This window comes from Hetaerina americana, unplaced genomic scaffold (genome assembly GCF_022747635.1).
Source record: "Hetaerina americana unplaced genomic scaffold, ioHetAmer1.1.p SCAF_76, whole genome shotgun sequence".
In the NCBI taxonomy this organism is placed as follows: domain Eukaryota; kingdom Metazoa; phylum Arthropoda; class Insecta; order Odonata; family Calopterygidae; genus Hetaerina; species Hetaerina americana.
The window spans coordinates 196,902-223,517 of NW_027287383.1; the positions used below are offsets into that span (position 1 = coordinate 196,902).

At 34.7% G+C, this 26,616-nt stretch overlaps 3 protein-coding genes across 5 annotated transcripts in view; 1 reads left to right on the top strand and 2 right to left on the bottom strand.

Annotated features, from left to right (window-relative positions):
* Positions 1-2,629, top strand: part of LOC139697411 (uncharacterized) — a 92,774-nt gene extending 90,145 nt beyond the window's left edge. The window contains exon 4 of one of the 2 annotated variants that reach the window (XM_071596098.1): positions 2,023-2,629. In XM_071596098.1, coding sequence (XP_071452199.1) covers positions 2,023-2,168 — 146 coding nt within the window. In that variant the 3' untranslated portion in view covers positions 2,169-2,629. The remainder of the gene's footprint in view (positions 1-2,022) is intronic. The other variant, XM_071596099.1, reaches the window with a different exon arrangement.
* A 2,963-nt stretch (positions 2,630-5,592) lies between these two features.
* LOC139697422 (ubiquitin domain-containing protein UBFD1-like) lies at positions 5,593-10,932 on the bottom strand. Its single transcript, XM_071596121.1, has 6 exons — positions 10,823-10,932; positions 10,254-10,517; positions 9,898-10,049; positions 8,610-8,735; positions 7,937-8,125; positions 5,593-6,519 (listed from the first exon to the last, which is right to left on the bottom strand). Exons 1-6 carry the CDS (start codon positions 10,866-10,868, stop codon positions 6,409-6,411), a joined length of 888 nt encoding a protein of 295 aa, XP_071452222.1. The 5' UTR covers positions 10,869-10,932; the 3' UTR covers positions 5,593-6,408.
* Positions 10,933-20,313: 9,381 nt separating this feature from the next.
* Positions 20,314-24,997, bottom strand: LOC139697409 (uncharacterized). 2 transcript variants are annotated; one of them, XR_011702780.1, is made up of 6 exons: positions 24,901-24,997; positions 24,624-24,813; positions 24,282-24,482; positions 24,053-24,142; positions 23,347-23,877; positions 20,314-20,370 (listed from the first exon to the last, which is right to left on the bottom strand). XR_011702780.1 is itself a non-coding variant. In XM_071596094.1 (5 exons), exons 1-5 carry the CDS (start codon positions 24,906-24,908, stop codon positions 23,467-23,469), a joined length of 900 nt encoding a protein of 299 aa, XP_071452195.1. In that variant the 5' UTR covers positions 24,909-24,997; the 3' UTR covers positions 21,435-23,466. The 2 variants fall into 2 exon arrangements, 1 of the variants encoding a protein (XP_071452195.1); XM_071596094.1 differs by lacking the exon at positions 20,314-20,370 and having other exon boundaries at positions 21,435-23,877.
* Between the last annotated feature and the right edge of the window lie 1,619 nt (positions 24,998-26,616).

The following is a 26,616-nucleotide window of genomic DNA, read 5'->3' on the forward strand; positions in this document are numbered from 1 at the left end:
TAAAAAAATGTGAGTGTGAAAAGTTTTAGTTTTAATATGTATCATTTATTAAACATTCAGTCATTGTGGAGTTTTATGTGGCAAAACTTGATATTCCCTCCTAGTCAAACTGTTTCAGTCATAAGATTTTTAGGGTGAAAAAGTAGATTTTTTTCTTGCCTTAATATCTTAGTAAAAGTAATTTACCATTGTGTTTCTGGTCTAATGTGTATATTAATAATATTTATTAGTAGCATTTATTCTAATTATTTATTGTACCTGTTGTTCTGTTTTTGTTTTGTCCATGGTGTAAGACTGTTTACTCTCCATGGTTGGTGCACTCTTTGATTTGCATTTGCTCACTACTTTTACTGATGGGAGTAGATATTCAAATGTACCTGTAGATTCAAGTTTTTGGCTTCCAATTATGAGGTCTGGATGTACTTGTGGCCCCATTATAAACATAATATATAAATATATTTATTGAGCTGTACATATAAAGTCATGTGCAGCAAAGAGGAATATAAGATTTTTAGATTTTTATTATGAGTCACTTGTAATGTCTTCTTACAAAGTGCTTCCACCATTTAAAAACTCATGCTAATAAGGTGTCTTGCCATTTCATGTGAATGATCCATTTTCTAATTTGTCCCTGTGCCTTCTCATTTTAGAAGGCATACACGTACATATTGTATCTTCTTTTGAATGTATTTTATCCATGTTTTGTGTAATAAATCTTTGATTGTACTCTGGTTATCCTTTTCATTTTTTCAGCCAAGATACTTATTTCAGTGCCACCCACGGCTTGTTACAAAAGTGTGGAATGAATTTGAAGTTAAAGGCTGATATGGATTCATGGCATCTCACAAACAGTAATGAAAGTCAGCCATATTGGTTAAATACCCTATATCAAGCGTGATTTCTTCTTGCATTTAAATTGAGAAGAGTTCAAATTTCAAGAATTTTATATCTCATTTGTTCATTTGGGTCATCACATAATTTTGAGTCTCCACTGATTCATATGCATACATACATGTAAATGGCTGCTTTTGGAACCTGTATTTCATCCACCTAGATACTTGGGATTTTCCACCCATGCTTTCCTCCTTTCTCTCAAATTTGGATTTAGAAAGGTGGAAAGACAGGAGGAGATGGATTTTATCTCCCTCAAGCCCATTCATAGTTTGGAAAGAACTATTTGATGTTTCTCAATGAAAAAGATTGTGAAGTGATTGGCAGATATCTGTCTCCCTATGCCCACCCCATTTTAAAATTGTGCACCCTCTGATCAATAAAAGGGGCATTTAAGTTGCCACCAATTACATATATTACTAATGGTTCTTTGAAATGGGAGTATTTTAATCTACTTGTCTAGTTCTAATTTTCAAGGAACAAGCATTTGGTACTCTATGAAATGCTAATGCTTATCTCTTTTATTGATTCCCAAACAGTTTCTACGCAGCAAACTGAAATTTATCTGTTAGAGCACTTGTAAAAACCCACTGCCACCTATTTTATTTACTCTTATATATTTGTGTAAACAGAGAAGGCAAATAATTAAAGTAAAGGCATCACCAAATAATTTAATTGCTAATGTTTAAAATGAGGATAACCTCTAATGTAAATTGTTTAATTGGGAGTAATGCTAAATATTAGAAAAAACTTACTAGCTAATCTATGAAGTTGAAGGAAAATAATATGCATTTAGATAAAAATTGGCCATAAACATCATTTTCATTGTACTTCAACCTATTTATGCATTACTCTGTGTGACTGTTGATAACAGGGCCTCTTATATTAATCATGGGAATTATTTACAATTCAAGGTAGAACCCAGTGCTGCTGCCAATTTTTTTGGGATCACACCACTGACTTACGACCAGTTTCAAGATGGTGTTGTTTGAAACTGTTTACATAATCTTCCATTCACTTTCGTAGAAATGCCTTGTGCTGTTTCTTCTTTGTGTGCAATGTTGAATCCACAGCTTCCCCACCCGAACCCATTTCCTCCATTGATGAAAAACTATAAATTTTTAATTCCAGCAGTAATTTCAGGTTCGATCCGGGTTTCCACGTCCAATTTCATCATCAGGTACCTACCAACTCCTACAGGTATCCTCCTCATCCCTTCACTGTTTAATGGTGGTCCATCTCTATGTTACACTCGGGTAGAAAGGGGAAGAAGTTGAACGGGCAAGGAGGGTGGATGGTGAAATTGCTTGGAAAAAGGACAGTGAGGGATTGTGAACTGCAGGGAACAGTAGAAAGCAGGTGGACCACCATAGTGAGCACTCTAGTTGATTAGTGCAAGAATGTGAGAGATGGGGGTTAAAGCTGTACATTGACAATAATGGCAGGCCTGAGGTGTTAGGGAGAGGGAACTGTGCAAAACGTTGATGACAATATTTTTCTTAAAGCGTATATTGTTCGAAATCGTCAATTGGCCTCAAATTCCAAAGAAACTGCTGGAGATACCACAAAAGGAACTTCTGACAGAGTCATCCGCTGATGTGCATTTCAATGCAACAATTTCAGAGTGTGAAAATCATTCGCCCTGACTGGGATTATATTCCCAGTCAGGGCGAATGATTTTCACACACTGAAATTGTTGCATTGAATTGCCCTCAAGTTTCTAAGCGCTGTCCTTGATTTCCTGTGGGTAAAATTTAAATAATGAAGTTACTATTGTGATTGGTTTTGAATAAATTTGCAAAATGTGATATTGGCTTATGATTTCTCCCACAGGCTTGGTGCTCTACAAATTCTTGAACTTTTCTCACCTTCTCTTTGCCTATAATACACTACATCGTACTCAGACTGGAACTTAAGTACTCCACTTTTTTCCTCATTTAAAATGTTGTATTTTGTGGAAGAAAATAGGTTCCCGAGGCTCTATGCATTATAATGAAATGCTTGAATCTAATCCTATGATAGCTTCTTGGAAATTTTATGTGGAATGACTGCAAGGCTTAGGATTCTACACCATTAAGCAGTTGAGTCTTGTCACAGATGGGATTTATTAACCTCTTCATCTGTTATTACGTTTAGTTTTTTTAGGGTACAATTTTTACTTTATGAAATCATGAAATAAATGAAAAATTGTAGGTTCGGTATGGCTATGATCCTATGACATCATTTGGGAAGATATTGATGCAATCTATGAAAAATGGGCAGCGGACAATCAAATTAAATGCTTGCTTAAGATTTATTCATGTAAATCATGGTTAAAGTCATCTAAATTTTTTCCAGTTTTGCTTTGCCAGGGGAATTAAGTCGAGTCAAGGGATGGGGTAAATGATGGGAGCTAGGGAAATAAAATTTCAGGTCCCCAAGTTGTATCATGGTTCCTTAAGTCTGAGACAAGATATTTTACCTCCTCCCTTTCTAGGCTGACACTGTCTACAGCTGAAAGAACTACCCCAGGTAGAGACATTCAATAAAATATCCAAAAAAGGATTACAACTCTCAGCAGCTGAATGTAAAGATATTTTCTGGTCCCACAATTAAAGTGAGAGTGAAAATTTAAAGAGTATTAGCATTCAAGGAGATGAGTTTCCAAGGAATGCAGCGTGAAAAATCTTTGTGCTTTGGGTGTTGTGAAAATCTTCCATCTTTAGAAAAGTGGCTACAGCTAGCTATTTGAAATGAAAATTTTAAATAATGATAAGACTATATTTATGCATTAACATAACCTATGCAGAGAACAAGGACTGAACAACTCCTTTTAATTATTAAGCTCCAAGTCCTTTGGAAAATGCTCATCAAGGAACTCTTAATATTTTGGAATCCAATTTAATAGTTAAGGTTCATAATCCTATTAAAAATTAAAGCAAAAAGTGTGGTTTACAATCTGCATAATCCAAGTAAGTAACATATTTAAACCCATGCTTTTCAATGGGACCTACATTGGGAGGGAGTGAAAAAGATCAAAATGCCACCACATTTCAGAGAAATTTCTTCAGAAGCATCCAAACATATATTCAATCAGCAGCCATTCTCGGCCACAACTACACCCCCAGTATGCGGAGGTAGTACTCCAAATTTAAGAAATCCTTTTGCTCTTTTTGAACAATGTCAGCCTAGGCATAAGATTCCTAGGTGGTCTATGAAGACTTAAGAATTGAACTTGATGACAACTGAAAAATCCAGGGAGAAAATATTCAATCGGCTTAATCAAACATCATTCAACATTCATTCAGGCTTTCATTTTTCTAGCTCACACTATCCCATATGCATGCAGTTGACTAAAAAGTATCAATATGTGATATAAAATTTTGAATGAACAATACATATTTTGAGAAGGGCAGGAATCACTGTTTTTTACTTTCACTACCTTTATTCCTCACTTTGAAGTATATCTTTTTGATACAGCTTTTAATCTTCTGATTGGGCATAACTGACAATAAGCTTTGAATTAGTTTTTTTAATCAGTTGTTCTTTTCTTTATTCAAACTTAAGCTAAATGAAAATGCAAAACATACATATCAGCGGAACACAATTCTGTGATTTTTCAACATAATCTCATTCTTTCTTTAGTTTAAAGGTTCGTGGAAAGTAGACATTTAAATTATCACACATTTGGCATCGAGAGTTTTACTCCCTTGAAAGTAGATCTATTCAGCCATAGAAATTACCAATGTCAAGACATAGAAATTTTTCTATTAAGAAAATGCTACTACATCAGAATAAGGGTTTTTTAAAGAACATTAAAATTGAAACAGGAGAAAGGCATATGGGAACTGGATAGACATAGAAATGTTTCCTTGATAACATTGTCTCTTTCTGAGAGCATACATTTGACTTTGTCCCAATGCAAAGGCACAGCCGTTAAACAGCTCATTATCATGCAATTACAAATGCTATTCTCTATTATTTGATACATTTCCCAACTAATTTGTGCAAATAACATGAGAATGAATCATAAAAACAAATTTAGTAAGGTGCCTTCCAAATTGAAAACAAATCGTTGTCTACATTTCAGGCATCATACTCACAAGATATTATTTATAAGCAGTAGCCACTAGAGAATAGCTACAGGGTGGCAACCCATAGAAGGGAAAACCTTAATAATATGAAAACATCTATATAATGGAGAAATGGCACATTACTTTGGTTCAGTATGGTAATAATGATGGCTAACATTGAGCAAATTCCATTTGCACAAAGGCAAAAAATGACTGTAAAAATTTATATTTACTGAGCATAATTTTTGATTCAGCATTGTAAGGAAACAGCCAATTCCTTTAGTTCATTCATTCACAGCATTTATTTTAGGTTCTTTTGACCTTGTTGAAAAGAAAACTTGCAATTGAAACCCTCTTAAGCTCACAATGACAGAATATCATAGGCCTGCTTCATTATGATTTCTGACAGATAACTTTTAAAATTACTTACGAGTGATTTCCCATCACACCATAGAAATTACTCCATATTAGAGCTGCTCAAAATTCTGTCATGATTAGTCAAAAGATGGATAAAACCAAGCAATAATCAATATCACTTTGATCTCCCATCAGATCAATTCGTCCTTGGTAAAGGTTTTAAGGGGATTATTTGGACTTGTCTCTCGATGACTGCATTAGGGGATTCTATAAACTATTAGAGCCAAAACAGTTTTCAAATAGTATTTATGTACAAAACAAATAATAAAGCATCACACAAAAAGTGACAAATTATAAACAATCTCAATAAAACAACCTCAGGGATGTTTGTTCAAACTATTAAAAATGGAAGGATAATAACACTAAATTGATATTTTCAAAAGAATTTCACATTGCAGCATTAGCCTACTACTCTAGCATCACTTATTGTCATCATTTTCCCAGGAGTTCACATATTTTAGGTTGTAATCGATCTCACCCAATTCCTATCAAAAAAGGGCCAGGCAGATAATTATGATGCAAATGTTTGTAAAGTATAAAGTATGGTGTCAAATAAACACAACACATTTACCATAAAAATTTTACGAAAAAGTAGTTAAGATTTCACACTACAACTATGATTGCTTTGCGACTGAGAAACTGGATAATTCTTCCTCAAGCAAAAGAGAATTTTTCACAGGCTTCTTTCGGCGACAGGGGGCTCCAAAACAGCTTCCTTTCACAATCCTGCCAAACGACAATGTGAAATCCTTTAAAATATTCTTGTTATACTGCACGTGCAATTTTTCCAAAAATAACAAATTTTTCCACTCTCCTTGGCACCCCACTATGAACAGCCACGTTTAATCACTGCCACTTGAGAATTACCACAGTTTAAATGAACCACTCTTTTTTGAAAGCATCCCACAACTATGGTGAGTGTCACAAAGACAATGCAACGATCCAAGATTAGACGTCTAATGTTCAAAAAGAGACCATCATTATTTCTTGGGGTGGATCACGCTGGATTCTTGCACAATCGGCCTTGAGGATATGTTTTGGGAAAAAATCAAAAATACTGCCATTTCCCAAGGATTGCATCTTTTATAGAGTCTATATACTGTGCAGGAACCCAGTATACCCAATAACGAGAAGCTTCAGTTGGACCTAACTGGAGTGCCTGAAAATAAATGAGTGACACAAATTAAACATTTCATAAATGAAGGCCAACTGGAATCTAAACAACAATAGATCACTATCCCAAGGAGTCACTCTCAATATTGGGCTTTCTTTCGCACTCATGGCACTTTTATAGACGCTTATCAACCAATTAGCCTGCTTTCAGGATATTTTACCAATTGATATGGGTATTTTATGTGATAGGTATAAGAATATCAAACAGAACACTAATATGTTATCATCAATTGTAATTATCATGCATGATTTTACATAGATTTTATAGAAATATTTCCATATTGTAATAATAATCTAATAGCAATAGTTTTCATTTGTTGTGGTGGATAACATTGGTGATTACACCATTATGGCACCACAAATAAGATCCATCATTGGCCACACACTAAAATTTCCTTGAAAAAATCCATATTGAAATCTTTTTGTGGGAATATTTATGGGGAGGGTATGGGAAGAACTGGAGATAGGAATGAAAGTTAGCAGGGAATTCATAAAATCAGTTAGGTTTGTGGATGATCAAGCTTTAATTAGCCAGTCAGCCAAGGGGTTGCAAGCGTTGCTGAGTGCATTGGGAAGTCAGTGTGTTAGGTATGGGGTGAGGATAACTGTAAACAAAATGAAGGTTGAGCAGTTTTCCAGAGAGAGAAAGGCTAAGTTAAATATAAAAATAGCAATTCATAAACTGAAACAGGTGGAGCAGTTTAAGTATCTCAGAAGTGTTTTGGACCAAAATGATTCAAGTAGTAAGGAGAGGAAGAGAAGAATTGCATTAAGCAGAGAAGCCTAAACAAGGAGGAGAGAATTGATGACAAGAATGTTGAGTAAGTATTGAGAAAAGACTGTTTGAAACTTTGATATGGATTGTAGTAATGTACAGCTCAGAAACAAGGTCATTGAAGCAGGATGATAGGCATAGATTGGAGGCTTTTAAAATGTGGGCGTGGAGAAGGATGGAGAAGGTGTAGTGGAGAGGAAGGATAACAAATGAGGAAATGCTATGGTTGGAGAGGAGATTGTTTGTAAAAATCATTAGGAGACAGAAAAAATGGATGAAAGCAAATTGATCGGCAGTGGAATGTTGAAGACTGTGATAGAGGGGAGAATGTTAGCCAAACAAGGGCAGAAATAGAATAGGGATTTGGACGGAATGAAGGGAGGAGGAAGTATATGGAGATGAAGAGGGGCCTGCTAAATAGTAGGATGTTGGGTAGTGTTTTGTTAGGAGAGACAAGATAATTTTTTGGTAGCTTGCACCCATCCAATACCTACCTTAACCAGTAGATTACCAATCACAATAATTTCATCACAATTCTGGGTGAACATGGTGACGAAGAATGATTTAAGGGGAACCTTTTCTGTACTTCATAGAGCACTAGGACTAAAACTACCACCAAAATACTAACCATTATATGATACTCTTCATGGTCATGGATGGCTTCTGACACAACACCTTTAATTGAACTCATTGGCAACTTATCAGTGCGTTCTTTGGTACCAATCCACACCTGGTCCATTTCCAACTTGAATGTCAAACGGACCTTTCCTCCACTTTTATTCAGCATCCCAGATATAGGAAAGGGTGGCAAAGGTTCCTAAAAAACAAAAATTTAGATTTAAAACTTCACTGACAACAGTTTTCCCCAGTGGTGCATTCTGGTATGGTCCCATTCCAAATGAATTGCACCATGAGAGGTTTTTTTACGACCCTGAGGATGAGGTAGTATATTGGATGGGCTTATGAAAGTGTTTCAGTGTTGAAAGTGCGAAGCCAGATGCTTCCCATCACACATCAAAACAAATGATACAGGCACTATGTGATTTAACAAATGCATGCATTCCAAAACCATAAATACATGCACAATATTAAACACCCATTATGTGAAATGTTTCAACCATTGCAACTCAGGCTTACTGCTATTAACAATTATAAATTCGAAATATAAATATACTCTGAAAATCCTCTTTCCAACTGATTAATAGATAAAGAAACACATAACCAATTTCAAATTAGGGCGAATAAATATCTCCTTACTTTTTTCTAATAATATACAAAAATTAGCAAATAGAGGAACATACCTTAGCATCACGTATTCCAGGCATTGCATCCTCCGGTACCCCTTTGCTTAAAATCTTTCGATGCATCTTCTGTTTGCTAAAAGGTTCCTGTCCTCCATTTGCCTCACTAGCTTCATCTTGCTGCTCCTGAATATAATGGTAGGACCATTTTAACCAATAATAAAGTTAGAAAAATGTAAATGAATATGTGCGATTAGTTATGATTTAACTGAATAAGAGTTTGATAATACTAAAAATTTCTTAAGCAAATATCCCTTATAATTACATACCCCAGCTACTAAGAATCTCAAATTAATTTCCAAGCAACTAATTAGAAAATATCTCCAGAAAAGATTTAAGAGCTTAAAAAACTAAAAAAAAACGGTGAATTCACTCGATTAACCTTGTTGAATTAGCGGAAATTCGATTTTATCACACTTCTAGAAATAAACACACGACCTGTTAGAGACAGAGGGAAGCACTATGCATATAAATAGTACTACACGGAGTCAATATTCTGTTATTAATGTATAAACATAAGTAATATTTCCATTACCACATAGGATCCATAAGGCCAAGCTTTGCTAAGTAAAGGTGAGCACAGTGACAACTACAATGTCTATTTAAACTTTCCATAGTGTAATAATTAGGCAAACTCGTCTTTGCTATTATTTATAATGCAAGAAACTTAAGATAAAAACTGAGTATCATAATCAAAACAAAGAGGATGGATGTTTTATTTTGTTTGCATTTGAAAAATAACATAAGAAATAAAACATCCTTTTTTGGGCATCAAACATTCATTTCTCAGCAACCCAACAACACCATTATTATTTTACAAATTAAAACAACGATTCTTTAGAATATTCCAACACCCTTCATAAAAGGGTTTCACAAATTAGGGCCCCCAAACGCTTTGACATGTCCTAAAACGGCATGTTGGCAAAAAAGCTAAAATTTGGAAATCTAGTCCAGGGAATTGCATTCATCGGCTTAATTTTGGTGCATGAATATCATTGCCACTCAAGCTAATTGAGTACTTTGGCTTAATGATGCTTAATGGCACACCAATTGGGCCATAATTTATTAAGCATATGCTCTCTCAGTGGCTGTCACATATCGAATGAGTCCCACATATCATTACAACGAACTACAGAGATGTTAGATTATAGTCCATCCCTTCGCTAGTCCAGTGATTACACAACCCGATTCAATTTATAATAACTAGGTGACATGAAGAGGGTAACAATCTAGAAATATACAAATTTAACGAATTTCTTTTAACTAAATAATTCATTGCATTTAGTACCTGGCGAGTTGGCGTAAAAGCTGCTAGGACATCGTCAAGCTTACTGCCAACAACCATAATCTTTGACGCAGATGTTACACCCAATTCTCTTAGCGTTTGCTCATCCTTAGCCAAACCTTTGATCATTACTTTTTGCATTAGCGGAAGTACTCCTGGAAAATGAGGATTAATAAATTCATATACATGTCCGAGTCGTAGAACCGGTTCAAATAAACACAACAAGCGTTCGGATATTGAGATATTTGGGAATATAATGGATTGTGGAGAAACTGAGGTTTACGTTTAGATATGGGAGTGTTTTGGAAATAATTACAACGGTAGTTTATATTTAAAATACTATCGTTCATTATACTTGCCAATTATATCCCGCAAATGAAATTTAAGCTCTGCTACAGTATTATCCAGGGGGAATGTAACATCGAACTTCTTTTTGCAATAAATTACTTTTAGGTCCACATTCTCCACTACTTTAGGAGATGATATATGTTCAGCATCTTGAACCTTTTTATCGCCATTTTCATTATCCTCTGGTTTCGCATCTGGCTGTTTACTAGTTTCTGATGTATTCTCTGTGTTGTTTTCAACAATCGAGGTTTGTTGCTTTTCCTCGGTTTCGACAGCTGAAAATCAATTCAAGGAATTTTGAAGGTATTCACCGTTTAAAATTGAGCGAAAAACCTATGGAAACCAATTTTTTCCTCGAGAAATATTCAAATAACACACGAAATGAACTGATAAAGATTTAAACGATGCAAGAAAATGACTTGCAATAATTATATACCTTAAAAATCCCCTTAACACAAGAAAGTTACATGCACATATTAATTGTTAAACATTTAGCAAGAGCATAACACAAGAAAAATTACAACCCATTTCCCTACGACAGATTAAAATGTATAGCTTACAATAACAGAATCATACGTACCAACAGGATCCATGTTGGTCGCTTCGACCAAATATCGCAAGCACATCGATCGAAATCAAAATACGATTCGAAGCTTCTCGAACTTCGACCTTGCAAAAGATTTCCTAGAAAATTCAAACGGTGGAGAATTGTCGCCAAATGACTTTCTTGAGATTACCTTCAATTAAATTGCATTGAGCATTACTTATGTCTGCTGAAAGTATGAAAACAAAAGGCGAGGAGATAGCTTTTTCTTTTGCGGGAATTTTAAATTCATTGGGAAAGTATAAAACTAATGTCGTCAGCAAAATAATATATTCTTGTAGTTAGCCATAGCTTTAAAGGATTAAGACTTTTCCGAAAATTAATGGCAAGTTTTTACGGTATTCTGCTAAACTAGAGAAGACGTAGACTACGTCCCTCATATGAGATAAATGTTAATAATTTCTTAAATGGATGAAAACTGGAAACTACTACGTCTAATTTCCTCCAAAATTTAAATATAAACGTATTTCAGGGAATTGAAACCGATTAATTTTGCATTGATTCAAATTTTCTCAAAACACCTATTGGTTTGACCCTTACGTCGATTGGCGCCATTTTAGCAATTGAGGAATCCGTTGTAGAAACGATTGAATCATGGTGCAACTATATCTAATTAATTAGCCATGGTCACTTGCTGGTTATTGGTTTAATTTGCGGAATCAAAGTCATCTGGGTCAATAAAAATGAAGTCGAATCCATCTAGAAGTGCGCACATAGTATGTTGTACAACTTTTCACTAACCATTAAAACAGAATCTTATAGAATTAATGTATTAACCCTTGGATGCAAACTGGAAATTCTTAATTTTATTAAATTGGTCCATTTTACATTGTTATTATCGTAAGCTCTAATAACTAGATTTAAAGTTGATATGTTAGCACTACGTCTATTGAATCTAGAACTTTAGATTCTAGAAATCTAGATAAATATTTTCCAAATCTAGTGATGATTGATAGCAAAAATGAGCCTCAGTATTTGTTTTTCACGAGGTTTTAGTTTTTTTCGAATACTGGGTTGTGTAAGCATTAAGTGAAACTGTTGTTGGAAAAGTTGATAAGCTTTGTTAATAAATTCATTTAAGAAATCTTAAAATTAGAATTCTCATGGTAAACGTCCGGGTAAATTTTCTATGATAATATTAAATGGTCTCAGAACTGGACGAAATTAGTTTTCGACATAATCCGACTTTCTGTTGTACTTATTATTTTTAAAACCAAAGTAGACCAACTTTTACTGTACACAGCATAATGAATTCCTTAACTTTTGCATTATTATCCTATGTGATATAATTAGTAGCGATAGCATTACACAGAGTCATCATTATGGCATTGATTGTTATTTAGCATGAGAATATTTACTGAGCACTCATTTATGTGTGCTATAGGGGAATTTTCCCACAGAAGGTACCTTACCCCAAAAATGCATTTAACTATAAGATATAATACTAAAATCCAAAGCTGATTGTTATCCATTGTATTTTTCTGAAGTATTGAACATCTTAATTTTCTGAAGTAACAATTTTTTTGTGGGAGACTTAGTGAGGCATTGACTTTTCTGGATGGGTGACAAAGCACATACATTGTGTATATTTCATTTTTTTCAGTTAAGTAATGATATTGATAATTTAATAATGATTTTATTGTTATGATTTCAGCCGGCATCATTCCTTTGGATGGAAATTTAACAGGCCTTCCTGAAGCTGGTGAGTTTTTTACAAGAGAAAACTAATCAACCTAAAAATTGGTTTGATAGGAGAAGATAGAGGTCATCTAATACTAGTGGTGTGTGTAATTCATGCATCAAAGTTGGGAACTGGTTCCTTAATCTAGCCTTTCTCTGGTTTTCCATTCTGATGCATGATAAATTATGCTGTTTGGCTGAGGTTGAGAGCACGCAGAGGCATCATCTGAAATGGAGCCTAGGCTCTTGAGGCAGTAGCCTAGCCCTATAAATGCAAAAATTCATGTCTCTTGTAGGTGTACCCAAGATTTTTGGAAAAATTTCTTAACATTAATTTTAATTTTCTAACACATTCATACTTGTGCTTCCATACACTCACATGCTATTCATTATCATATGTATAGACTTCTATGTTGGGGTTTTTGACCTGATGATGATGATATTGGGAAATGGAGTTCAGCCTAATATCCTTTTTATCTTGCACTCTGGAATCAAGTTCGATATTACCCTTAGGAATGCCCTAACTCAAAGAGTATTATTCATTCTTGGAAAACAAAAGTATTCAAATCTATGCTGAACCTCCATCTCATTAAAAATTGTCTTCAAAATGGGAAATGGCAAATTATGAGGGTATAATTCCAAACCATTGAAGCACCACAATGTTTTTTCTTGGGCAAACTCTTTTTTGTAGAACATAAACCTTGCCTTGTAAGAAAAGACTACCATAGTTGAAAATAATATTCCAAGGTAACTGATATGTAAAACATAACTGAAACTGAATTTGGGGTGAAATTTTCCAGCGTGGAAATGTTACAATTTTAATCAAATGTTATGAGCTAACAGTTATGTATAGTATAGGTAAAAATTTTAAATGCATGAAAGATTGACTTGAGGGCAAATAACACTTTGAAAATAACTTTGATAAGGCTTACATTGCACTAATTCCTATGCCAGATGAATTCCACACATTTGGGGCAGTCCCTTTCCATGCCGCTTCCATTTTCATAAGATTTTTTGTGCCCAGGAAATTATAAAGCTTGAATTTAGCATGAAGTCTACAGTAAGGTTATAGAAAATTGGACTCACAGCCGCTTGGTCAATATTACACCATTAGGCATTCAGTGGTGTCAATTTTTGAGGGGATTAATAATCTTCTCCATCAGGAGTGTTTTCCTGACAAACCTTGCTCAGTTTAAGTAGAATACAAGTGAATATTCAACAAAAATACCATGTGCTGGAGAAATTATATTAGTTTGCTCTTTGAAAAACTAAATGCTTGTATATATTCCTCTTAACCCTAAAATCAAATCAATGTACACCTCCGTAAAAATGAGAAATGGGTTGAATTTTGAAATAGTTTTCCTGAAGTTTGGTTATGAGAAAATCTGAAAGGATTAAGAATGCCCTGTTATTCATTTATGTCACTTCCTGTTAAATGATATTGCCGAATAGAGTTCACACATGGTGAGAACCATCATTGCACTTGCATAAAAATTGGCCTTGTTACATCAAAGCATCTGGTTTGAATACTTGTCTTTGTGAATGTTTTAATTTAGCAAACTCATTTGCCTTCTATAGAAATAAGGGCAAGTAAACACCATTACACCTAAACTCAGATTGGTAGAATATTTAAATGAAATTAAAATTCAATACAGATTTCCATAAGTACTGATATAGAATAAATATTCAAATGAATGCAGAACAATTCATCAAAATTATTCTTCAGGAGATGTCGTGACAGTAACTTTTAACAGAGTCATCAGCTAAATGTAAAAGATGCATCACAGAGGATATGTTGTTGTGCAGAATCTACATTGAAACAGTGAAAGTTATGTTTAAATAGTATCACGGTGGCACAATTTTATATTTACAGTTTAGTACTGGACATCATTATTCCTCATTTAATGAGCTGAAATTGAAATATGTCAGCTTGAAGGTATATATGATCATATATACTGCTAATTATCTTTTATAAAAAACAAAATATGAACATTGTCGTCTACCGGTTGGTAACCGCAAGAGACTCCTCTTTCCAGTGTTATACTTTTTTGATTTGACCACTGGGTGAAATCAAAAAAGTATAAAAGCTGGAAAGTTTCATTACTCACTCTGTTTGACCAGAGGATTTCTTTTATTGTATCTATTTGAGATACTTACATTCATGAGTTTGGGCTTCATGTACCCTTTGTTTAATTGCCATCTGATATATGCTGTTTGGGTAAAAAAATCCAGAATTTTGTTCTCATGACTGCAGAGAATGTAACAATATAATTTTAAGTAAAAATTTGAAAAATAACGGTAAAAACTTCACACAATGTTGTTATAAATTTATTTTATCAATTAAAAGAAAATTAAATTCAATCGCTGAAATGGTATTTACCATGATAATTTTTCTAACAATAAATAAAGCATTTCAATAAACAATTTCAGAGTGTAAAAATCATTCGCCTTGACCGGGATTCGAACCTGGATCATAGTCAAGGTGAATGATTTTTACACTGAAATTGTTGTATTGAAAAGCATATCAGCAGATGACACCGTGAAAAGTTACTATTGTGGCATCTTCCACAGTTACTTGGAATTAAAGGTAAAAACAGCAAACAAAAAAGTGTTTAAAGTTGGCTTTAACCTTGTGGACTGTGGTGCATTGCACATGACTACAAATGCCTGTGACATTGTATGTATGGTATTTTGTCACAACAACTTGTTCCTTTGAAAGCCCCCAAAATTCCAGAGTTAATGAGGATGCCTCAATAGCTCATCTGGCTAAGCACTCAGCTGGACATCGAGGGATCTGGGTTCGAATCCCGGTCAAGGTGAATGATTTTTACACTGAAATTATTGTATTGAAATGCATATTAGCAGATGACTCCGTTAAAAGTTACTATTGTGGCATCTCCCATAGTTTCTTGGCATTTAATTCATAATACATTGCGGGACATGGTAGTCCAGTGGGTAGGGTGCTGGGTTGCTGACCTGAGGTCCCAGGTTCAATTCCAGGTGACGTTGCTTGGCACCCTCGGGTTCAATCAAGCTGTGTGAAATTTCAAGTTCAGGTATTCCAGGGAAACCATAGGTGACGCAGGGAAAGGAACTGGCCCCTATACCCTGATGTGCAAATTTCACTTGCCATTGGGCTCGGTACTAGGTGATCTCTACCCTCACCTATCATACCAACCTTTGGGTTAATAACCAAGGCTTTTTAAAATAATGCATTTTATTAAAGGGGCAATTATTGAACGTCAAAATAACTGTTAATTAATATTGACAATTCAAACAAATCATCACATAAGCTGCTTCTGTGGTGTCAAAATCATTCCTGTAATTGAAAACAAGTGTTCAACTGGAGCTAAATTATGAAAAGTGGTATTTTACTTCAAGAAGACCATTTTAACATTTGGGTAACTATTTAGCTCGGCAATTTGTTTATTTATGTAATTTAGGAATTTGATGACCTTCAGTTCAGAGCTTCCTTTGTTAGCTATTTGATTATGTATTTATGGTTGAAAAAAATCATCTTTGTCAACTGAATCTGCTATATACATATTTTTTGGAGAGCTGGAACATGTTTTATAAAATATATCTTCAGATTATACTTCCGAGGCAGGAAAATTAAAGCATATTCAATAAATTCTTTCCAATCATATCCACTAGATTAGAGATGGTTGGAATTTCTAATTTGTTGAAAAATCACCCTCACTTTCCCAAAATTGGCATAATCAGGTGATGGATTATTCTTTGGTAAATGTTTCATTTATTGCTTGCCTTCCTTCTGGCAATGGTTTAGCTCCATATGTGGGTCCAGATGAAACTTGGCGATAATCTTGCCACTGCTGAGTAGAATTTTTCCAAAAAAAGACAGCCTTAATTTCATTTTTAGCACTCTCTCATCTCCTGCTTCCCATCTTTACATATTGTTTTTAGCATTGTGAAATGACTCATAAATGGCAAAAACGAAAGTTTAATGATAAATATACTATTTAATGACTTTGAATTTTTAAATTTCTAAGTATAATATTTTTACAAAGCATTTCTGAGGCTATAAACATTTCTTTACTGAAGATTTGTTATTTATAGGCTAATGATGATTATGTTTATGGATAAACCACTTCCAAGAAAACGCCATCTACATAAAAAACAGATGAGCCACATCAGGAATGGGCAAGCCCTTTTTGCATCATTTATCAAGGTAACTAGTTCTAACAGTATAGGATCTGCTCCATCCATTTCTGCTTTCATTATATGAACTCTACTTTCACAGTAAAGAAATTAAACCATTGTTTAAAGAATATTTCCTTAGTGAGAAAATATTAACTTAATTCAACACAACCCTAGTTAAATTTGGTAGGTATAGTATTTGTTAGGTAGGTAAAGATATTGTTAACTTAAATTAACATAAATTCCAATATTTTGACCCAATATCCCTTCTAGATATTATCATATGGCAGCATGCAAACCGAAACCGAGCCAAAAAAATTTACCTTCTGGTCAGTTTAAAAATAATTTGATGTGCAACAATTTTTGTGGTTAGCTTTTCCTGTTGTTATCAACCATAGTGAGAAGATTTTAGAATGATGTTGAGATCGATAGAGTTATTATTGAAGTGCTGTTTAGTTGTTGAAACATAGTAGAGTTAATTCAGTGTGAACATTTTTTTAAAAATGCAAGTGATAATAAGCTAATTAAACAAGACAGGAAACAAATGGAAAAGATTCACTGAAGAACTATGTTAGGGGCCAAAATCACTTAATGAGAGATCAGAGCAAAATGGACAAAGGCAAAGAACCAAGACATGCTCAAATATGAATTTGGTTAAGAATTGAAAGATTTGAAGAACAATGAACCGTTGGCAATCAAAAGGTATGATTATTGAGGGGCTCACAGCTAAAGGACTTGTTGAATGAAATAATCAAAATCTGCTACAGAGGTGGGTGATAGCTGGATGTCTTCAAGTTGTGTATTGACTTGTACAGAAGACAAAGACAGAGGGGTAAGGAGTGCCACCTTATAGGAGTACCTTATCTCATACTTCTAAAGTATTCACACGGTTAATCAGCTGAAGAAGGAAAAGTTTAACACAACTCATCAGAAAACCTTTGAATTTGTGTGAAACAAAAGAACTAAGAGCATAATCTGATAAAGGGTATTGGTAGAAAAAATGTTCAATAAACCATTGTGCAAGTCATTCATGAACTTGGCATCAACTGAATGGAATAAGCGTTTGAAAAGCTACAAAAATTGAAATGGATTACAATCCTCACAGCCAAATGCAAAGTTTTTTTTATCTCAAGTTCCAAATGTTTGTTACTTCTGTGCTGACAACAGTTTCATGAGCATTCGAGCAAGCATCTTCTGATTCCATATAAGGTCTTCTAGGTTGAATATGACCGAAAGATGCAGGCAAAACTCATCATCAGAGAAACAACAAACCTTGGGAAACCTGAGATAATTCAGCATACACAATCCACATGACATAGAAGCCTTCTTAACAGCAGAATTCTGTGAGGTGACCCAAGCTCTCCATTACCCTAGATTCTTATTCAGTTACAATGACAGAAGAATAATGTACAAACTTCAGGAACCAACTCATTGCATTATGAATGAAAGAGAACAAAACTTGAAGCAAAAATAAATAAATGAGTCACAGTTACAACTAGTACTATTCCACTTATGAACATGAAGTGAAGAAATTATCATGATCTGTAAAGCAGATAAACATCACAGTAACAGCAGAGAATCCAGAATACTACAATGGTCTGTTAATGCAATGGGTCAAGTAATTCAGGGTTCAGGCTGAAAATGAATCAGAAGAAAACCTAATTCATGATATGTAGAATAAGCTGAAGACAGTCATTGTTCCAAGAGTGAAGAAATTAAAAGTTTAATCTTTCACCTACCTCAGTAATAACATAGCCTGGGTTAGAAGGGTAATGGGATGGTGCAATCGCTAAGGTACTGGCTTCTCACCTCAGGGGCCTGTGTTTGAATCCTGGTGGTGGCTGGATTTTTCAGTGGTGTCCTGATCCCTACTTTGGGTGATATATGTAGAGTACTTTAAGTGAGTATGCCATCCATCAGATGGGATGTTAAATTGTGGATCCCTGAGCACATTTTGTTAACAGTAGGTTAATGCTGATGCTGGGTTTCTCTCTACCCATCGCTCATTCTTTAAGCTTCCTATCCCTACCAGAACCAACCTATTCCTTTTGGCACAAATTACCTCTGCTGTTGATTGCCTCCCCTTATACTACAGGGTAAGAAGTAGCTTGATGGACATCAATCTATCTTCTATGATGATGTTTGACAGAAGAGAGATCTACTTGGCTTTATGAAGATGAACATATAAACATAAATGCTGTACCCAACGTTTGCAATGTGGCACTTGATGGCTAGAGACATTGATAGTTATTAAGACATGAGAAATATATGTAAGCCTTCAAAATGTGGGCATAGATACAAATGATGAAGGTCAATCAGATGAAGACATTAGAAAAGAAATGAAGAAGTTGACAGAAAAATAGAAGAAAAGGCATTGTGAAGAACTATACATAAAAAGTGGACCTCATGGAGTGGGTGAATCTCGAGACATGATATACTTTAAGGGATAGGAGAGAAGGTTGAACATCAGGATGAGGACCCAGGGCAAATGTACAGTCAACCAGTCTTTTGGACAGAAGACTGATCAGTGGTTTATTTTGACGCTTTGTGAGAAAATTTTATAATTGTTGTTAAAAACCAACAACAATAAAACTTAAATGTTCAGTAAATGTCTTAGAAGAACCAAAGCTATTCTGCTTGTGCAAATCTCGTTTTACTTTATTTTGAAAGATTAAAAGCAAGGAATTGGCATATAAATGGGTGGCTTGAAATCCCATTCTTCTGTCATGTGATATAATGTGACCATATGAGAAATGAATGCCCTGCCACTTTGAATGGAATTCTATAAAAATCAAATGTATGCATTATCACATTATGCACTGCCTATATGAGGTGCATAGCTGAATATGGGAAAAATTGGCTTTAATCGTTGTTTTTATCAATGCATTGTAATTTTAATATGATTTTGAATAATGGACTGCACTCTTTACACTTGTGCAATCCCTGTCTAACAGTCTTTACTCTTGCAATATTAAGTGTTGGCATGGTTTTTGATGAATTGGCATCCCTAAAAGTGATGTGTATCGACTATCGACCAGAAACAAGGACATGAGAAAGTTGTGGGCAAAGTTGGTGCCACAAGTTGGTGTCTTGGACAAGCAAAAGGAAACTCGTATATGGATCTGCCAAGAGCTTATCAGCAACATGGCAGGCCTGCCTCAGCCACCCTGGAGTTCTGATGTTGCCCAACCAGACTTCTCCCTTTTCCTCAAATCTGTGCTGAAAGGATGTCACCACGGCTCGGTGGAAGTGTCACCACAGATGGAGACGAGTGAGGGCAGCATTCCTAGTGCCACCTCCCAAAAGGCATACGAAGCATGGAAAACCTACTGGCAACAGTGTGTGGATAAACAAGGGTGCTACTTCGAAGACTTTTGAGTGAATATATCAATTCTGGCAATAAATTTGTTTTAATCAACTCAGTCCCACTACTTTTGGGGCAGACCTTGCCCATGTATTAAAGAGGTTTGAACTTATCAGTGCACAACAGAAGGAAGGATACAGGAAAATGATTTTTAGTTCTCTATTTTTTTAAATGAATGTTTCCCCTTATAATTATAAGCTTCATGTGTACCACACCATTTGCTGTGCATAGGCAACCACCACTTCCAAAGCATGGAAAACCTACTGGCAGCCATGTGTGGATGCACAAGGGTGCTACTTCGAAGACCACCAAATCTGCTTCCCTGGAATGTAGGAAGGAAAAATGGGACAAATTTATTGATTAACCTAAGTCATATTGGAAATGAAAAATAGTAACTTTGTGAGTCCACTGAAAACAGTGGAATCACAAAGTTACTATTTTTCATTTCCAATATGAATCGATTCCATTAAGTTACGCCAGAAACCATCAATGAAACCTAAGTCATGATGGGTGAAAGAGAACTTCATAGGTACTGATTATGGACAATCAGTGAATTGGAGGGACTTATAAATGGGAACATCAGTAAAATAAAGTTTGGATAATGTTAGTGTATTTGAATGAAAGTCATAATATAATAAAAGATATACAAAGCCCTGAGTGAGAAAAATCTCCGAACCAAAATTAAGACCATGCTTAAATTTTTGAGGTGCATTTTTGCATATTTGGAGAGGATGATAATGACGTGCAACAGCTATTGAATGACATCAACTGCACATATGTGAGCCGATTCATGAGAGAATATTCGTATTAGTTTTCCATCAAAAAAATATTTTCCACCTATTTTCCTAATGTTTAGCTGCATCCTATTCTGTGGTGAATTTCATATCCTGCAATCAGACCTGGCAAGGATCATTACTGTTTCAGTTATTCTCACAGAAAATAAATGATATAATTGAGGGCCATTTTATTTGTAATTTTCATATAATCTAAAAAAAACTCTAATTCAGGTATGCCACAAATATATTTTTGTAAATAGAGGGGCACATTTAGGCTACAAAGTGCTTTCCTAACCTTTATACATGTCTTGTACTCATCTCTTTTCTTTGCTAAACAGATTGAAGTCAATTATAGCATGTGATATATCTCTCCATAAATGATTTTGATAACCAATTCAATATTCAGCAAATCATCTTAAACTGATAATTTACTAATTTCTAACTCTAATAACCACTATTATGTAAAAATCAAACTGTTCACACCCTATTACAATCTCATCCACATGCTCTTAATTAATCCTCAGCAAATTAAAAAAGTTATCTATAATTTATTCACTAAAAATGCATTCTCCACCAAGGTCACACTAATTAATAATAAAAAAGAAAGTAATACTGAAGCAGATTTATTTAATTTCTCAAATAGAGGAGACACCAAAATGGCATGGGCAGGGCAACTCCCCTGCCCAGCTTAAATAGGTAATGAGATCACTGATACACTTCTAAAAATTCAACTTCGACTAGCATTCTACTACAGGATCATCCTTAAAACCATGTGAGAACACACAAACCAGCCTAAGGTTTCCATCAGAAATCTAAAAACTTGAATGTGAAGATTAAATATGTATATGTGGGGCTATGTGGTTGGGATTTTAACATTGGGATTAGAAAAACACTGAAGTGTTTATTATCTGGCTCAAACATTTTGAACTTCACTAAATACCTCCTCTTAACCCCACATCTGGATCTACCCTCAAAAAATTCTTAAATTTTATTAAAAAAGAACTGAAAGGGGCATCCTAAGTTGACTTATAATCTTGATTATTGCCACATTGTTCAAAGAGCAGTTGTTAAACAACCGAAACCTCTTAACTTATTTTCATAAGACCTTACAATCTATTATTAACTTGATCATACTCCTCTCCATTTTTATCTCAAAATATTATTCATAGGGATATTTGTACAACCTCCCAAAAATGTTACACTTGATGAGATCTGTTGAAACTACATGTTCAATGAAAATATTTTACTGGGAAAAATAACCATTTTAGTAGAAACTGCCAATATATGAGAGTGTTCAGTGAGTATGGAAGGAAAGGCAAAACTTATCTAAAACTTTAGAACTTTCTAATATTTTCAACCCATTAGCTTGCTTGAAAAGGAAAAAAATCAACTGATTAATACAGTCAAGGTTGATTTGAAAGTGAAGTGTAAAGCTGAATTTCACTGGGCTCTATGAAAAAACTTAATCAAGGTTAGGGACTAGTTACTTTCCTTGGAGATCTTGTTTCCCATTGTGATTTAATACCCAGTAAATCACACAATTAGGCTTTAGCTGAGAGTTTTCAGTGGTATGCATACCAGAATTTGAATGTAGAACCATTTTCTCAAAGCTGAATTCTCTACTACCACATCACTGAAAATATTCATTCACCTCTTAGAGAAGGACTTTTACGTGTCATTTTTATGTTTAAAAGCCTTATGTAGTCAGAAGGTGGTGGTTTTATCCTGTATCTCACAGGAAATTTTGTTTTGAGATCTTCTCCAATCATGACCTGCTTGATCAACCAATTTATTAACTGATAGGTTTGAAAGCTTACGTCCCATTGCTGATATGGCACACTTTCATTTCAAATTGGCAATTGCCAGAGAGTTATCGTTAGTATTCATGATTTTTTACTTGGTTTTTTTTGGGTATTTTTTTTCATCACTGTGGGTCGCATTAGTCCAGGGGTAGAGCGTCGTACTACTGACCAGAGGGCCCTGGTTCGATTCCCGGGCAAGCCTCTCTGAGCAGGTGATTTTTCGGGTACCAGATCTTCCTAGGAAACCATAACCTTCACAGGGAAAGGAACTGGCCCCCCTACCCTGATGAGTGAATTTCACACGCCGCCGGGCTTAGTACTGGGTGAACTCAATCATCACCTACCAAACCGACCATAGGGTTGATTACTGTCTTTATGGTTTTTAATAATAGCTTCAATCATTCCTGACCTTATAGATTATAGGACTTTGGTAGGAATCGTGTGCATGAATTATAAAACGATACTATTAATACTGTTTAGGATTAAATATCATGGAAATTTACATATTATGTGTCCTTTGAAGTTGATCATTCTGACGGAGGAAACTTCTAGGCTTATGTTTGGTTTGAAATGCTTGGAATGACACTGTATTGACATAATATAGAACGTTCAATAAAAAAAGTTAAATGTTAAGTTTTAAATTTGAATTTTGTTCAATAAATAATTATAATTTTTTCTATACGTGATAAAATTAATAGAATAATTAGATCTATAACTTACTCAGAGATTCATTCACCCTTGTCCATCTACAAATATATTACCCGAAAGAAATGTAGCGTTTGTTCGCTCTTCACACCGTATACAGTTGGAAAGGAAACTGGCTGCACTGATAACTGTGATTCACTTTTGATTTGATAATGATTCAGTGTATGTCACCATAGTCTTGATCATAGCTAATGATGTCCTGTTAAACATTTCAGTTCTTCTCTCCATATCACGCACAATTCGCGATAGAAGTTCAATTTTCCTTGCTCTGTCCCTAACTGACCTATCATATATGTCACTTCTTCTCTCTCTGTCCCGAACAGCCCTATCGTATATTTCAGATCTTCTCTCCTTGTCCCGAACAGCCTTATCAAAAATGTCTGTTCTCCTCTCTTTATCACGGATTATTCGTTCTTTTAGTAACAGTTTCCTTTCCTCCAGCTCAAGCCTTCTTTCCTCATATTCATTTGTCTTTTCTGCTCCTTGGAATGACAAATCTCCCAGGCCTTTGAAAATCTTCTGCCTTTTCTTTGGTTGGATTGTAACCTACAAATGTACAAAGCAAAATTATGTTAAGTTCGAAAATAATGCTGGAATAAAAATATTTCAGTAGATACAATGCATTAATATTTCCTGATATATTGATTAAAATTAAGTTAAAAAATAACACTAAGAAATAATTCTTGCATGTGAAATATTTTAAAATATCTTCTCTACTAACATTTTCATCCTCCTCAACCTCTACCTCGACGTCGACATCTTCAATGGCATATTGCTCTGCTATATCTTCCTTGACTTCATACTGTATTTCCTATTAGATATTGAAGGAATTCCATATTATCATTGTTTGTGTTATTTGGCAGTCAAATGACTTAATTGCTACTTAAGATGGCAATTACACTTGAAATTATACGCATTTTAAAACGAAAATAATAATATTTGAAACTCACTATTTCATTGTCGTTTGACTGATGCCCTGCCTCTGAGAGTAAAGCATCTTCTTCATAACTCTCTGGGTACAAAAATGCTACGAGCTTTTCCTCGATCTTAGACAACGAAAATGGGCACGGAGTTTCATCGCTACTTTCCTTGATATGATTCTTAATTCTCATGTACTTTTTTTTTGTGTTTGACTTCCAGTCAATCCAACTCTGCGGATTAAAAATGTTATTATGAAATAAGTCAGAGTTTTCATTATTTTTAATTCAGCGTAAATGCACCATGGTAAATTATTTCAACCATCTTCTACATGCAAAACTACACGTAAATTATTAAGGCTTACATGACGGTACCTTTTGCCACTTCAGGGCAGGCTTAATTGGTCCACTTCCATCCGAATTCAAAATTTCACTCAAAGTTTGCCACAAGTGGTGATTCATGGTTCGGTTTACGGTACCCGCTGCCTTACCATGGACAAGTACAGGGTGTTTCTTCATAAAAATAAGCATCTTTTCCATTTGGGCATGAGATGCCTTGCTAGCGCTGAAATTCCCATGGAGAAATAAGTCACAAATGTTGCACTTTATGACATACTGTGGTATAATTTAAAAATGAATTATGAAAGCTTACCCCGTCATGATGAGTAATAAAAATTAGCTAGGTGCGGCATGAAAATTGTAACAATCTTACAAAGCGGCAACCCTGTTCTCGATTTTATTTCTGCCAAATTATCGACGTGAAGCGATTGGCCTGGTTTCACCCTCGAAATCTCGAGGACTTCGACTTCGATTTTCCCATCGAATTCGATATCGAAGTTTTTCCGATCGTAAATCGACTGTTTTATTCGTTCAAGACACTTATTCTGGAATTATTTGTATGGTAAAATCACATCACTGTGCCCTGGAATTCAGTAAAATATCTTTGGTGAGTGTGGGGCGAAAAATCTACACAATATTTCCAAAATTAGTGCAAGAGCCATGTTTTCCGATTCTATCATGTTGTTGTTTTCTTTTCGACAGAATTTTATGGGCGCCAATTTCAGTCAATTTAAATGCCTGTAATTTCGTATAAGGAGATAGCGAAGTATGGGAAAAGAAAATCTACTAAATTCATCTTAATATTATAAAAAGATGTACAATTTAATTATTAGTTAGGCTTTGGGATAGACCATCAAGGAAGCATTGGAAATACCCACCAAGGAAGGAGGAGTATTCCTTCCATGTTATCACATTAGCGCAAATAACAATTTATTTGTATATGAAATACCGAAATACTTTCTGGTATCCGAAAATATATCCATTGAAATAAAAAATATATAGTTGACCTTTATTATGTGTTTTTTGGGATAATTGTTTTAATTTTTTGTTTTGTAATTTCTTGTTTCAATATTCTAAACAGAGAACTTTTTATAATTAAGTTTACAAATCCAATTTTGAAATTAAGGTTGATATTTATTTTACAAGGCCGTTGTTAGCATGCAATTGAAAATTAATATGGGATATCTTCAAAGCTCAAAAGGATTATACGAAATTAAAAACCATTTCTCAAAATTGAACTTCCTGTGGCCATCGTGAAAGGTGGTAGCGTAACTCTTTTTATATCTTCAAATTGTCATAAAACTTAAATCAAACAGAAATAAGCGAAGTGCCCTAGTTACTACAAATTATACCACCTACTTCAATGTTAAACTTAGCTTTCCTCTTTCGTGAAATTTTATAACTTTCGCTTTTATTTAGTATTCACAATGAAGGGAAAAGGAATGTAACGGTTACTAGCATGAATGTGTAATTGTAAATAACTTCAGGGCAAAAAAAATGTAAAAGGCGATACACCTAACTGCTAAGCGACCACGTTTTACAAATATTATCTTGAAGCGATTGTTTCCAGTAATCTATGGGTCAATATAGTTTTTCGTGATCCGAAAGATTAAGCGTTGGTTGGGACTATAGCCCTTAGAAATATTAGTTGTAACCACAGCTACGCTTTCAAGCCTCCCGGCACTAAATATCATAGCACCCCACATTACCTTAATTATATCATGTTTCATATCTTCTTACAGTCTACCTCCATTGAAATTCAGAATGACCATTTTTTTCCTCCATCTAACTCACTTAGCCAGCATTCATCTGTCATCATATTCAACGTTCCATTGCCTGTCTAGTGCATCCATTTATCTCGTCTTCGTATGTTTAATGTCCTTATTATGACCTTCCTCCTTTTTGTAGCCTATCGAAATTCGTTTCTTAATGTTCTAACCACTCTAAGCATTTTGGTCTCCTAAATAAATTTAGTATTTTGCCAGCCTTAATGTGAATTGCCCCCTTCTTTGATGTTTGATTAGTTCTA